The sequence below is a fragment of the Manis javanica genome, chromosome 4 (genome assembly GCF_040802235.1).
Source record: "Manis javanica isolate MJ-LG chromosome 4, MJ_LKY, whole genome shotgun sequence".
Taxonomy (NCBI): domain Eukaryota; kingdom Metazoa; phylum Chordata; class Mammalia; order Pholidota; family Manidae; genus Manis; species Manis javanica.
The window spans coordinates 140,914,609-140,930,530 of NC_133159.1; the positions used below are offsets into that span (position 1 = coordinate 140,914,609).

The 15,922-nt window shown below is 35.8% G+C and overlaps 1 protein-coding gene across 1 annotated transcript in view; it reads right to left on the reverse strand.

The window, feature by feature from the left end:
- LOC108386384 (serine/threonine-protein kinase TAO1-like) overlaps nucleotides 1-15,922 on the reverse strand; it is a 125,198-nt gene that overhangs the window by 12,257 nt on the left and 97,019 nt on the right. Inside the window, exons 15-19 of the mRNA XM_073235175.1 lie at nucleotides 11,044-11,172; nucleotides 8,339-8,542; nucleotides 5,771-6,010; nucleotides 1,675-1,887; nucleotides 592-774 (exon numbers count right to left, since the gene is read on the reverse strand). Of these exons, the coding sequence (XP_073091276.1) occupies nucleotides 592-774; nucleotides 1,675-1,887; nucleotides 5,771-6,010; nucleotides 8,339-8,542; nucleotides 11,044-11,172 (969 nt within the window). The remainder of the gene's footprint in view (nucleotides 1-591; nucleotides 775-1,674; nucleotides 1,888-5,770; nucleotides 6,011-8,338; nucleotides 8,543-11,043; nucleotides 11,173-15,922) is intronic.

Sequence of the window (15,922 nt, forward strand, 5' to 3'; positions counted from 1 at the left end):
TCCTACCATTTGCAACAACATGGATGAAGCTAGAGGGTATTATGCTCAATGAAATAAGCCAAGTGGAGAAAGACAAATATCAAATGATTTCACTCATCTGTGGAGTATAAGAACAAAAGAAAAACTGATCTGAACAGCAGAATCACAGAACCCAAGAATGGACTAACAGTTACCAAAGGGAAAGGAACTGGGGAGGATGGGTTGGAAGGGAGGGGTAAGGGCGGGGAAAAGAAAGGGAGCATTACAATTAGCAGGTATAATATGGGGGGGTACAGGGCAGGCTCTACAACACAGAGAAGACAAGAAGTGATTTTACAGTATCTTACTAGGCTGATGGACAGTGACTGTGAAGGGGTATGTCGGGGGGACTTGGTGAAGGGGGGATTCTAGTAAACATAATGTTCTTCATGTAATTGTAGATTAATGATACCTATATATATATATATATATATATATATATATATATATATGAGAAAGAATATATATATATATATATATATATATGGTTTTTGGGAGGAGATTTCCACTGCTCTACTCATGCTGCCATCTTGGCTCTGACCCCCCACAATTACTTTTTTCTATTACTTATACCTGTTGTTGTATGAGTGCCCTGCGGTAGGAGACCCTCTGTTCAAGCTCCCGAAGCTCTCGATCGTCTTGTGCCTCAGCCTGCAGCTTGATTTTGCTGTGATATGAATTCAGCAGCTCCAGTTCCTGCTGCAGCTGCATTTTTAAAACCTGGCACTCTGCCTTCTGTGCTTCATCCAAATGCAGCTGAAAGAGAGAAAGAAAACAGATACATCCTCCTGTGAGCTATCTTTTCATAACGTCTGGGAAGGAGGAGGTGTAAGTTAAGACCGACTACTCTTCTATGGGGCACAGCTGTTCTCTCTTACATCTTGCAGTAAACATCTCTGAAAAAGGAAAACATAGCACCAATGATGGCATTATAAGGATAGAGCTATCATAAGCTATTTGGATGCTGCCTAAATAATCATTATTTTTTTAAAGAAAAATATAGAATCTGATTGATATAAGACTCTGAATCTTTTCTCTCCAGTGGAAATAACTATAGAACAGGGACAAGCATGCTACAGCTTATGGGCCAAATCTGAACAGCTACCAGATTTTTTGTTTTTGTTTTTCAACAGTCCACTAATTAGGAATGTTTTTTACATTCTGAAATGGTCACATTTTAAATGGCAATGTAAATATCCACATAATAACCTCAATTTTTCCTCCTGGCCCACAAAGCCTAAAATATTTACTATCTGGCCCATTAAGAAAACGTCTGTAAACTTACATAGCAATATTTTGTATCTGCCCTCAAATGGAACCACCTGGATTCCCAATCAAGTACTACTTTTCAAACTCTGCTTAACAAAGCTGCTTCTCCAATCTTGATACGCTGTTGGTGTGTACTAAACCCCTGCAAGGCACCCGCAGAGAGCCTATGTAGAACCTCATGTCCAAGTGTATCAAAGAGAAATATATATACATCATGCATATTTCCGAGCAATGCTGAGAACAAGGAGAATATGGACCAGCAGCACTATTTCCCAAGGTGCAGCAGAGTTTTCATTTCCACCTTAATATTTTAATTGTTGGGATTTTATTAATGTGGTGGAAGGAAAGGGGCACTATATTTGTTTTGCCTAAGTAAAATAAACTTACGGCTTGAGTGGAGAGCATTTCACGAATGCTGTGGTCACACTGCTCAGCTAAGATGGCTAACTTCCGGGTCTGCTCCTCCTCAAGCCGTTTCAGAACAGCTTTGCGCTCACTCTTTGGTGTAGATTCCTGTAGGTGTTTTCTTAAAGCTTTGTATTGTCTGGTTTGGATTTTGCAGGTGTCCTGGAACTGCTTTTTGATTTGGAGTTTTTTAGTCTGTAATGAAAAGAAACAGACATGTAATTTTTCACATATGGCATTAGGTATAGCATATGCTTACATGAAAAGGCTAGAATAGAAAAGAAGAGGAAACAAAAACTCAGATCATAAGGTCGCAGGTACCTCTATACTTGGGTCAAACCATTGGATTCCATGCAATTTTATAACAAACTCTAAAACATAAGAATACCAAGAACTTCATTTATCATAGGACTTCAAGCAATACTTATTTTGTTTTTAATTTAGTGATGTGAGTAAATATTAAAATTACCTTTGATATACTGTGTATATTGATGGCAGAAAATTATATTTCTTTTCATGCACTTAGTAGATGTAAAATAATTTTACTGGCCAGTCAATATTTTATCAGATCTCTGAAGCAGAAAATAAGTATATTTACTCTGTTCCTTGTCTAAGATATTTTGCTCCAATTTCTTTTAATGACAATCTCAACTGTAAATATAGTCTGTGATGGACCCCATAAAAGTAGGGTACTAGTAACTGACTGATATTGTTATTACAATTGTCTTTTCCTTAAGATACTGAACTAGGTAGAAACTACTTCATAAGGGTTTACTCTTTAGCACCATGAGCAAAAACCTGAAAGTTAACTAATCTTTCAAAGGTCAAAGAAAAGTTATGAGGCAAGGGAAGGGACAACAACCCTTCTTGCGGTAATGATAACAGACATGAACTACATAAACAGTTTTGAGATAAAATAATTTGAGTTCAGAAACAGAATAACTCTGGCTTTAAATCACAGGTTAATTATTCTATGAACTCAAATTTTAACAAAACTTAGTAAGATGAGATATATTTTATAAGGTATACCCATCAAGCCTACAAGTAACAACACTCATTTATGACACAAAGGCAGAACCTACAGTTGAAATTATTTCCCTGAATATATATACCGCCAGATATTGAATGGTTGAGTCAGTGTGCAAATGCATGTATGACCAAACACTCTTGTCAAGGAACTAGCTCACACTCTTTGCTCCAGTACTACAAAATCAAATATATATCCTTTTCTGCATTTTACACCAATTGAGGTACTAAGCCATAGGCATGTACCTTTATTCTGTGAAGGGTCAAGAAATGTCTAGCTAGAAAGACAAACTCTTGGTTTAGTTGGCTTAGCACTGCTCTTAAATATTGCCCTTGGTTAATAAAATTCCTCCAAGTTAGGAGTGGAACAATGAAATTTAGAATTCTCTTCTGACTTTGTGTAACAGACTCCATTCTTTAAAAAAACTTTTAAATATTCAAATATTTTGCCAAGAAAACTATAGTCACTCTGTATCACTAGCTAATGACAAAAAGGAATGCCCTGAAAATATTTTTCAACAAGATTAATACTTATACCAAGAATAAACTATATCCCTCAATGTTTCACTCAAGTGAAAGCAGGATAAACATGTTCCAGTTGTTTCTTAATCACTTAATAGTGACAAAACATCACCTGATGGCAGATGAAGAAATGGCAGATAGACAATAGGTGTTTACCCAAGTCATTCCACAGAAATGGTGCCCAATGTCTACAAATACTGTCAGCTTATCTAAGTGTGCACACTGATGTCCTCCTGTCCCCCTAAAGTCTTGGAGAAAGCTGGAATAGTTGCCACTATTGAAATTGAACTATTACTTAGTAAATAAAAATTTACCTAAAAAAGTTGCAACTGTTACTTAAGTAAATGAAATGACCTGGTGTTAAAATAGAGTCTGTTTTCTCCACAAAGGGACTAGGGTTACCAAAGGGAAGGGATTGGGGATCGTGGGTGGGGAGGGAGGGAGAAGGGGATTAAAGGGCACTATAATTAGCACTCACAATATAGGTGGGTCATGGGGAAGGCAGTACAGCACGAAGAAGACAAGTAATGACTCTGTAGTGTCTCACTATGCTGATGGACAGGGACTGCAATGGGGTGGGAGGGATTGATAATATGAGTGAATGTTGAAACCACAATGTGCTCATGTGAAACCTTCATAAGATTGTTTATCAATGATACCTTAATTTAAAAAAAAAGAGTCTGTTTTGTTCAAACTGTGCAAGTAGATAGATATATACAACTAAGAGGAACATGGTGATTTTCTTTCTCACTAAAGTAACAGAACAATTTCTTTTATGGAAAATCTTGAGCTTATGTATCACGAGAAGGAAGCTTTCTATCCAAGGTCTATGATTGTGAAACATTATTTTTCCCCTTGATTTTTTAATAGTATCTGTGAGAATAAGACTAGTGTTGTACAAGCATTCAAACTGAGAAGGCTGCAACAACAGGGAAAAACAAGGAAGGGTTAAAAAGCAAACAACTAACCTATGCCAAGTCCCAGAGAAATGAAGTCGTATCAGATTTGTGGTCTGACCAAAGAAAACCAACAAGCTTTCAGTTTGGTTTACTTCTGGGTGCTGTTCACTTTAAAACTGTAATTAATTTTATAGACATGCTTTAAATATCCTTTGGTGGGAAACTCTACTCTGTTACTACTACAAAGACAAAATAAATCTGGAAAATCATTAAGAATTCTGATTTTCATAAGCATTAACTAATGATGGTTATGTGGGTAGTCAACATATGAGCCACTCTGGAAACGATGTTCATTAGCTGTTTTGAAGATACAGCAAAGTAAAATTTTACTTAGATTCACAAGGAAAGGGTGAATCTTAGCTTTGCTTCTACATTTTGTTCAGGACAACCTGTATGAATGGAGCTGAATAGGAACCAGAGATACCTCTGATTTAGCTTCTGGTTTTGACAGAGATTACTTCTGTGAGTGAAGTTCACTTCACTTCAGGACAGTTATTCAGGTAAGTGTTGTTACATGATAGTTCTATAGTTAAATTGTCAAAGAGTTTGAAAAAGGGGGTAAAGAAGATACTGTGGGATCTGGGCCTTATTGGATGTAAATAAAAGTTTAAAATGTGCAGACATGTACAGATTAATTAAGGTACTACTATGGATGACAACATATATAGTGGGTTGTTTCAGTTTTTTGTTTATTAAGATACATATTTATTAAAAGTTATAAAATTTGAAAATTCCTTGTAATTGTTAACTCTGGTTAATTTTGGTAGAGGGGGCTGGACCAGGTGGCTTAAAGGACAAGGAGAGGGAAACCTTTAACTTTATAATAAATACACTTCGGCATCTTTTGAATTTAGTATCCTATGAATAAATTCCTCTATGCAAAGCAAATACAAAATTTAAAGTCCTTAGATATTATATATCACCAACACTTGTCTTTCCTTATTTGTCTACAAGAGGGCATATAATAATAACTTGCTTCTCTCTGATGTGCTAATAAAAAAATACACTCCAACTACACATGCCCTGGTCTTACCTATGCTACCAAGCACAGAAAGAATGGGAGTAACAATGTGATAATTCCACTATTCCTCTTAGGATGAGCATAGACAATGAAGGGAGAGGGGGTAAAAAGGCATTTTTCATTCACTGGTTTCTGTACTAATCAACAACTTACTGCCTCTTTTGGATACAAACCACATTCAGAGGAAATAAGATCCCAAAACTATAGAACTTGGAACAACAGAGAGAAGCCAACAGGTTAGTATGTTGATATATAGTTGTAGTGTCAACATTGGACATTTGGGTACACTTAAAATAAGAATTCTGAATCTCATTTAAGGCACTTTCCACAGTGAAAAAGTTCTGGCCATTTTTTGGTACTCTGCTGAGAAATACATAAGCAGAAGTTTGTAGCTACAGACCCTCTACATCAAAACTAACCAAACATGCTTAAAATGAAAAGAAAAAAGCTTATTCAATTTCCTTATGGCAGACATCTGGCTTAGACTTTTAGTGTTTACATGATGCCTTTTATCTGTTCTCCTTTGTCAAGAAGCCTAGGCTAAAGGTACCTTCAGACTCTTAGACTGTCGTCGAACCTCCATGGCATGCTTTCGCCTTAGTTCTCGTTCTCTCCGTTTGTTATGCTCCAGCTGGTTAGTGAGCTCGGCTTGATGCTGCAACCTAATCAGCTCACAGCGCATCTTCTGCCTTGTGTTGAGCTGGCGGAACTCCAGTTCTTGCATGGATTCATGATGACGCAGGAGCGTTGCATGCTCCACGTCCATTTGAGTCTGCCTCTTAATTAACTCCTAATTCATAACAAAAGACAAAGGCATAATTTACTGATGTACGATGCCAGGAGAAAAAAATCCTAAGAAACAGAATAACCAGGATATAGATGTGATCCTCTGATTTAATAATGGCTGCACAGTAAATATTAGAGTTTTATTAGTGTAACTGTAGAAAATGGGCAATTGGTAGCATAATTTCCTTATCTGTTCATTAGCTATTTATACTATTTTTAGCAATAAGCTTAAGACATATCAAATCTGTCCCAAGAGACTTAATGTCCTTTCCACTCTCTTTCATTTATGTTTCCTAATTTTGTATTTGAAGAGGACTTCTAAGTCATCCTTCGAATTTCTTCAGTGTATACATTCAATTCTATTACATGCAGTATACCCAGTATAGTGTAGTGGTTAAGAACACAAGACTCTAATAACAATGAAGCAAAACTGAAGGAACAAAATGGCAGCAGACTCAGACTCCAAGAATGAACTGGTGGTTATCAAAGGGGAGGGGTGTGGGAGGGCAGGTGGGGAGGGAGGGAGAAGGGGACTGAGGGGTATGCATGGTGTGGGGGATCACGGGGAGAACAGTGTATCACAGAGAAGGGACATAGTGGATCTCTGGCAACTTGCTTCAGTGATGGACAGTGACTGCATTGGGGTATGGGTGGGGACTTGATAATATGGGTAAATGTAGTAACCACATTGTTTTTTCATGTGAAACCTTCATAAGAGTGTATATCAATCATACCTTAATAAAAAAGAACACAAGACTCTGGGGCTAGACTGCCTGCTTTCTAAATCCTGGCTCTGTTACCAACTAGCAGTGAGTCCTTGGGTTAATTACTTAAACTCTCTGTGCTTCAATTTCATCACTTCTCAAATGGAGACTATAATATAGCTGTTTCATAAAATTAACATGAGGCTGAAATGAATTCATAAGTGGAAAGCTCTCAGAATACCTACCTCACGATCAATAAATGTTACAACAATTTCAGTTCAAAAAGATCAAATATACGACACACACGCATACACTCACACACGCTCTCTCTTTTCCTCTGTAGAAGGAAGTCAGACTTGGCCCTTTTGCCTCTGCTGCCCCTTCTCCAGGGGCCAACATTTGGTGCATATGTTTCCCAACCTTCCCCATGCTATCGTGACACAACTATTGCACAAAATCATACAGTTTTAAAATTGAATAAAAAATAAATTATAGGCATATAATATGCTTTCTTTACCTAAAAATATAATGGACAAATATCCAGATCAGATCAGGACATACAGATCTTTTTTTTAAGTTTTATAGTAATCTTCTGCTTTGTGATGCCATAGTTGTTCCATTTTTCGCTTATGACAAATTTTCAATAAACATCTACACATGATACACCATATAATTATGTTATTATTTCTTTAGGATAGAATTTGAGAAGTGGATTTAATGGATAGAAGATACATGCAAATTAAATTGTAAAAGCTGAATTATGCTCCAAAATGGCAGTATCAATTTATATTCTTCCCAACATTGCCCACTTTCCCATGCTCCTACTAGGACTTACCAATTTTTTAGACTGATCTTTTCAAATTGATTCAATTGTTTTAATTTGAATTTCTTTAATTATTAGTGAATTTGAATAATTAACTTATATTTGAAGTTTATTTTAAGCCACTCTTGGAAATAAATTGATCTTTGCTCATAGGTATACCTGATAATGAGAACCATTGTTTTCATTGGCATAAGTTTCTACATATGCCCAATAAATAATTTCATGATTATAAAAATATGTTAAATGGTAGTATATACCTTCATGGCACCCATTTCAGATGAAAAGGAATAAATTATCCAATTAATTTTCTCACATTTAAAAATTAATACTTCTTTCACTCATGGATTTAATATTTATTAAATATTTACTTAATACATAGTTATTGAATACCTACTATGGGCCAGCCACTAGGTATATAAGGCCTGGATATATCTATCCACTGGATATAAAGCCCTGAACAGAACCTGGGACTTCATATAATTTCCATTCTACTTGGGGAGAGAGAGATCCCGATAAAAAGTGTGCACGTGTGTGTGTGTGTGTGCGTGTGTGTGTGTGTGTGTGTGTGAGAGAGAGAAAGAGAGAGAGAGAGAGAGAGGAGTGCAAGAATATTTAAAGAAGGGAGAAGGATTTGGTGATCAGAATTGGGGAGATATGAAGTGAGGGAGAAGGTGAACCGTGTGGGTTGGGTTTCCAGGGAAGAAGGACTTAGGCAAAGGGAGGCAGAAGCACTCTAAGGCCTTGAGGGTGGGATGTGCCTGACATATTTTCAGGAAGATTCTGATTTCACACCATTTAAACATACCTCCATGAGAAGATCCTGCTCCAAGTTACAGCACCCAAGTAATACGTTTCTTTGGAAGCGACGGCATTGCAGCCCGAGGTGCTGTCTCTGATGGTGAAGAAGATCGGTCTTCTCCTCTGCCTGGGAATGCTGGACGTTCTCTATCTGCTTTGACAGCCATTCCTGTTCTTCTTTCCTTGGGCTGCTCTGCCTTTCATTCAGCGCCTGGCAAGATAAAAAAACAACTGAGTTCAAAAGACATAAAAATTAACTACATGAATATAGTATTTGGTAGCTGGTAATCTTCAGTAAAAGTACTTAATTTGTGCCCTCTCTCAAGGGCAGGCAGGGCGATGACCTTAAGGAAGTAGGTAGTATTTTTCCATTTCTTGAGTTATCCATGAAGTAGGACAAGAAAAGAGAAAACATACACTAGAAAACATGCATACTTTTCAGCTTTGCACAGCTATATTTATGATGGCTCGTAGCTCTGAAAGCACACAATGATTGGTGAATGAAGTAAAACATCTTTCTTTAAATCCCTCCCAAAAAGGGGAAGAAGGCAGTGCTTTCAAGTAAAAATCACACATGAATTAAAATCAAGGTTAAAATATAGTTATGTCTCACTTCTTGATTTTCAACAATAGAACTGCTAAATTTTTGGCAAAGTTAAGGATGGGTTCAGTATAAAAGACTTTGGAAATTAAATGGAAAATCAAGAAAACTGTAGGAAAATAGAGACCTTTTAGAATGGATTTAATATTCAGCACTATAACCACTGCACAAGGCAAGACCAATGTTTTTCTACAGCATTTTAAATATCATCTCACGAACTACCTAAAAAAATTCATTTATACTGGGCAAGATGAGAATATTGACAATACGTTCAATGATACAAACCCGAGGATGCTAATTAATACTAGTATATTTCAACCTAAAATGCATCAACCTTGTAGAGAGTATACATCAGCCATCTTACCTAGGTCTAAGATGACTTTTCAGAGACTATTAACCTTATGGTTCTTCATCTGTTATTCAAGAAAGAAACCAATTATTCATTACTTTCATTAATAAGATATTCAAACACATAAAAATAAAAAGCACATAAGCTTGTAGTTCTCAACTTACAGATGTCAGTGATAAGACAGGGATAATACAGGCATATACACAAAGCTCACTTGGCTGTTTTTCAAAATCATTTGCCAAGGAAACTCCCCACCCACCAAGACTCTAGTATGTCCCTTCCTCTATACCGATAATAATCATTCTAAATGAACACACACACACAAATACACAAAACTTCCTTCTAAAAGAAAATGAGCTTGTTAGACTATGAATTATATGCTTGAAGGATTATCTAAACCAACACATTCATTTATAAAACTAAAACCTCATTTCACTAAGAAACAACTATAGAACTGCATTTTGTTGGGTATTCATTTACACTTGGGAATCCTATTTACCATCTTTTCAAATTCCATGTTCTAGTATTAAATTTAGCTTTTAGATTACAGTAATGGTAATTCATACCAGGTTATACTCTTTGAGTCAGAAAAATCTTATCAATGAACCTCACTTGGCAGGGTATATATAGCAAGGCTTTGTGCCACCAATATGTCCTTAATAAGACTTAAATATCTAATTATAGGTCAAATTCCTACACACACAAAAGCACTGTACCAAAGACATTATGGTTATGTTATCAAGATTAATTTATCTGTGTGCTAATAATTTATTACATGGGCTAAAAATTTCAGCCCATCAGTTTGTAAGAGGGGGTGTAACTGGAGAAGTCTTGGTGGGTGGGGAATTTCCTTGGCAAGAGATTTTGAAAAACAGAGCCAAGTGATTCTTTGCGTGTACGCCTGTATTATCTCTGTCTTCTCATTGACATCTTTAAGTTGAGAACTACAACTTTATGTGATTTTTTATATTTATGTGTTTGAGTATCTTATCAACAAAACTAATAAAGAATTCGTTGCTTTCTTGAATAACAGGTGAAGAACCGTAAGGTCAATATTCTCTGAAAAATCATCTTAGACCTAGGAAAGATGGCTGATTTATATTCTCTGCAATATAATAAATATGTAATAGCTGACACATATCATTTTCGTGTCCTGACCACTATCCTGAATAATAATCCCCTTTCAGAAATTGCCTTGGAACAACCATGGCTTTCCTCAAAGTTAGAGTACATCTGTGATAAAAAGAAGTTCAAGAAAGCAGCACATAAAGGGCAAACACACATGAAATCATGTAACTATAAAGGCATAATTAGCATGCTTTCCTATTAAAGAAAATGGGATGAGCAGAAATCCCTCTTATCCTTATTCTGTGTTAAAATCAGAATAAGAACAAATTATTATAATCTGAGCCCAAAGTAAGAAGGTATGATTTACTTTTAAAGGAAGAAATATATGGCTCTTTTTCACAGCTAAAGTATTTTTATTTCTAGTGACTCAGTTACTAAGTGCTTAGGAAAGCTATTATAAATAATAGCTTCATAAAATAATTTAAATGTTCAAGAGATCACTCTTTTTAGATCCCACTCAACTGAGGATATCAGCCATTGAAAATAAGTTATAATCAATGTCCTCACTTAAAGGATATATAGTTAGTGGCCACAAACAAAAGAAAAATTTATGCTAATGGTTCTATGAGTAGATCAATATTGAATATAATCAGTAAGCAGGTAAGTGGCTTGAAAAGTTCTATAAAGTAAATACCTTCTTAAGCTGTTCCTTTTGCAGTTTATATTCTCTCTTCTGGGACTTCAGAAAGCTGCTCAGTTCTTTCTTCTGCTGGGCCTGAAGATGTTGCTTAAATTTTTCCTCTTCCTTGGACATCCCTTCAGCCTATAGGAAATTTTTTAAATGGATCAAATTAGCTAAGCAGATAAGCTTCACAGCAGCAGTTTATACATATTAGCAAGGATACTTCCTCCCACCTAAGAATATAAAATCAGTATAATCATTACCAAAACAAGAATATCCAATAAATTATTAAGTATTACTCAGCATCCTTATTATTTGAATTTCAGAGAACCAATAAAATGGAACTCATCTTTAAAATGCTGATCTTTTACAGGGTCAGTGTTTTCACCTTTTTTCCCCCATACTGGAGTATGCTGCCCGACCCCCCCAATAAAACAAAACAAATGTAATTAAGTTATGACCTTTTATCTAGCTTGACTTGTATATTAAATAATGTAATACATTCATCTTCAAATTAATCCCTGACTTTTAATTTGTATTTTAAGTAATATGAAAGTGTTAAATATTAAATCCCTGTACAATATTATTTTATTTCTGATGATATATGCAATAGTTGACCCATAAACAATGTGGGGATTAAGGTTGTTGATTCCCAACATAGTAAAAAAATCCTCAGATAACTTTTCACTCCCCAAAAACTTAACTACTAGTAGCATGCTGCTGACTGGAAGCCTTACTAACAACAGGAACAGATATTCACACATATTCTGCATGTTGTATAAATTATCTACTGCATTCTTACAATAAAGAAAGTTAGAAAAAAGAAAATGATCTTTCAAACCGTCTCTCAAAACATTTTCCAAGATCTTTATTGAAAAGCAATATGTGTATAAATGAGCCTGTGCAGTTCAAACCTTTGTTATTCCAGGGTGAACTATAAATATTCATTGCAGAACATTTAGGAAATACAGAAACACACAAAGAAGAAAAATCTTATATGATTTTACCAGCCAGAGATAACCAATATTAACATTTTGGCGCATATCCTTCCTTATTTTTTCTAGGCATACATAGACATAGATATAAATATATAAAATAAATCTAAAATCATATTGCACATCATGTTTCACGAATTGCTTTCCTAAACATGTTAGTATTTACCACTTTACAAATTATTCAAGAAAGTACACCACCAAACACGATTCTATTTTTACATTCTCTCACCAAATTATTTCAAAATCAAATATTCATTTACACCAGAAATTATTTTGCTAAATTCTCTATTACTGTGAGAGAGTGATTCTCCTTTTTTTGCAGGGAAGGGTGAACAGGGTAGCTGTAAATGCCTCAGGGTGGACTAGCCAGACGTATTTGAAGATAAAGTGTAAGTTTATTGAGAAGTTTACATTTTACTTGACAACTGTGATAATCAAAATAAATTGAAACAAATGGGAAACCAAGGAAATTAGAAGACAAGTTTTCACATAACTCCTAAAAAAATGCACCTTTATCATACAGTCGAATGATACTTATTTGCAGTAAACAAATGGGTTAAATCTGAATCTGAAACCCTCTTAATCCCTCTTACTTTAACATTCTCTGTATATTATAGTACTCTTCAATTCTTCTGATATAAAAATGCTACTATAAATTTAAGCTTTCCAAAAAGTACACAGAGAATGATGAATGATTTCTGAAACTGAAATTAAATACTAACTGATTTATCAAACTCCTCAGATAACCAAAGTGTCCAAGGCCTAGAACAGAATACTTAATGACTTTTTTTTAGTAAGTTATCATTGATATACACTCTTACGAAGGTTTCACATGAAAACCAATGTGGTTACTACATTCACCCATATGGAGTTCCCCCTCAATACCCCATTGCAGTCACTGTCCATCAGTGTTGTAAGATGCTGCAGTCACTACATGTCTTTTCTGTGCTACACTGTCTTCCCCATGATCCCCCCACACCAGGTGTGCTAATCATAATAGCCTCAATCCCCTTCTCTCTCCCTCCCCAACCGCCCTCTCACACCCCTCTCCTTTGGTAACCGCTAGTAGCTTCTCGGAGTTTGTGAGTTTGCTGTTTTGTCCCTTCAGGTTAGGTTCATTGTTATACTCCACAAATGAGGGAAAGCATTTGGTATCTGTCTTTCTCTCCCTGACTTATTTCACTGAACATAATACCCTCTAGTTCCATCCATGTTGTTGCAAATGGTAGGATTTGTTTTCTTTGTATGGCTGAATAATATTCTGTTGTGTATATGTACCACTTCTTCTTTATCCATCCATCTACTAGTGGACACTTAGGTTGCTTCCATATCATGGCTATTGTAAATAGTGCCACAATAAACATAGGGGTGCATATGTCTTTTTGAATCTGACAGCTTGTTTTCTCTGGGAAAATTCATAGGAGTGGAATTCCTGGACTAAATGGAATTTCTATTTTCAATTTTTGGAGGAACCTCCATATTGCTATCCACAATACTTGAACTAGTTTACATTCCCACCAGCAGTGTAGGAGGAATACCCTTTCTCCACATCCTAGCCACTATAATTGCTCATAGTTTTTTCTATGTTGGCCATACTAACTGGTGTGAGGTGATATTTCATTGTGTTTTTAAAATTAGTGATGTGGAGCATCTTTTCAAGTGCCTGTTGGCCATCTGAATTTCTTCTTTGGAGAAGTGTCTGTTCATATCCCATGCCCATTTTTTAATCAGGTTATTTGCTTTTTGGGTGTTGAGGCATGTAAGCTCTTTACATATTTTGGATGTTAATCACTTGTCAGATGTGTCTACAAATATATTCTCCCATACTGTAGGATGCCTTTTTGTTCTGCTGATGGTGTCCTTTGCTATACAGAAGCTTGATGTAATCCTATTTGTTCATTTTTGCTTTTGTTTCCCTTGCCCAAGGAGATGTGTTCAGGAAAAAGTTGCTCATGTTTATGTTCAAGAGATTTTTGCATATGCTGTCTTCTAAGAGTTTTATGATTTCATGACTTACATTCAGGTCTTTGATCCATTTTGAGTTTACTTTCGTGTATGGGGTTAGACAATAATCCAGTTTCATTCTCTTGCATGTAGCTGTCCAGTTTTGCCAACACCAGCTGTTGAAGAGACTGTCATTTCCCCAGTGTATGTCCATGGCTCCTTTATCATATACTTATTGACCATATGTGCTTGGGTTTTTATCTGGGATCCCTAGTGTGTTCCACTGGTCTATGGGTTCTTGTGCCAGTACCAAATTGTCTTTGCAGTAGAGCTTGAAGTCAGAGAGCATAATCCCCCACCTGCTTTATTCTTTCTTCTCATGATCGCTTTGGCATTTTGATAGGGATTGCATTTAATTGGTAGATAGCTTCAGAGAGGATGGCCATTTTGACAGTATTAATTCTTCCTTTCCATGAGCAAGGGATGTTATTTCCATTTATTGGTATCTTCTTTCTCTCGACTGTCTTGTAGTTTTCAGGGTATAGGTCTTTCACTTCCTTCATTCGTTTTATCCCTAGGTATTTTATTCTTACTGATGCAATTGTGAATGGAATTGTTTTCCTGATTTCTCTTTTTGCTAGTTAATCATTAGTGTATAGGAATGCAACAGATTTCTCTGTATTAGTTTTGTATCCTCCCACTTTGCTGAATTCAGTTATTAGTTCTAGTAGTGTAGGGGTGGATTCTTCAGGGTTTTTTATGTATAATATCATATCATCTCAAATAGTGACAGTTTAACTTCTTCTTTTCCAATCTGGATAACTTTTATTTCTTTGTGTTGTCTGATTGCCATGGCTAGGACCTCCAGTACTATGTTGAATAAAAGTGGGGAGAGTGGGCATCCTTGTCTTGTTTCTGATCTTAGAGGAAAAGCTTCCAGCTTCCCACTGTTAAGTATGATGTTGGCTGTGGGTTTGTCATATATGGCCTTTATTATGTTGAGTTACTTGCCCTCTATACTCATTTTGCTGATATTTTTTACCATGAATGGATGTTGAATGTTGTTGAATGCTTTTTCAGCTTCTATGGAGATGATCATGTGGTTTTTGTCTTTGTTTTTGTCAATGTGGTGGATGATGCTGATGGATGTTCGAATGTTGTACCATCCTTGCATCCGTGGAATAAATCATATTTGATCATGATAGACAATCTGGTATATTTTTAAATTTGATTTTGTTGAGTATTTTTGCACCTAGGTTCACAGGGGTATTGGTCTCTAATTTTCTTTTTTTGCAGGGTATTTGCCTAGTTTTGGTATTGAGTGATGCTGGCTTCATAGAATGAGGGTGGAAGTATTCCCTCCTCTTCTAATCTTTGGAAAACTTTAAGGAGGATGGGTATTAGGTCTTCACTAAATGTTTGATAAAATTCAGCAGTGAAGCCATCTGGTGCACGAGTTTTATTCTTAGGTAGTTTTTTGATTACCAATTCAGTTTTGCTGTAGGTAATCAGTCTGTTCAGATTTTCTGTTCCTTTCTGGGTCAGCCATGGAAGGTTGTACTTTTCTTGAATGTTGTCCATTTCTTCTAGGTTATCCAGTTTGTTAGCATACAATTTTTCATAGTATTCTCTCATAATTCTTTGTATTTCTGTGGTGTCCATAGTGATTTTTCCTTTTCATTTCTGATTCTCTTTATGTTTACTCTCTATTTTTTCTTGGTAAGTCTGGCTAGGGGTTTATCTATTTTGCTTATTTTCTCAAAAAACCAGCTCCTGCTTTCATTGATTCTATTGTTTTAATCTTCTCAATTTAGTTAAGCATGCTCTAATCTTTATTATGTCCCTCCGTCTACTGACTTGGGCCTCATTTGTTCTTCTTTGTCTAGGTTTGATAATTGTGAGTTTAGACTGTTCATATGGGATTTTTCTTCTTTCCTGAGGTAGGCCCATAT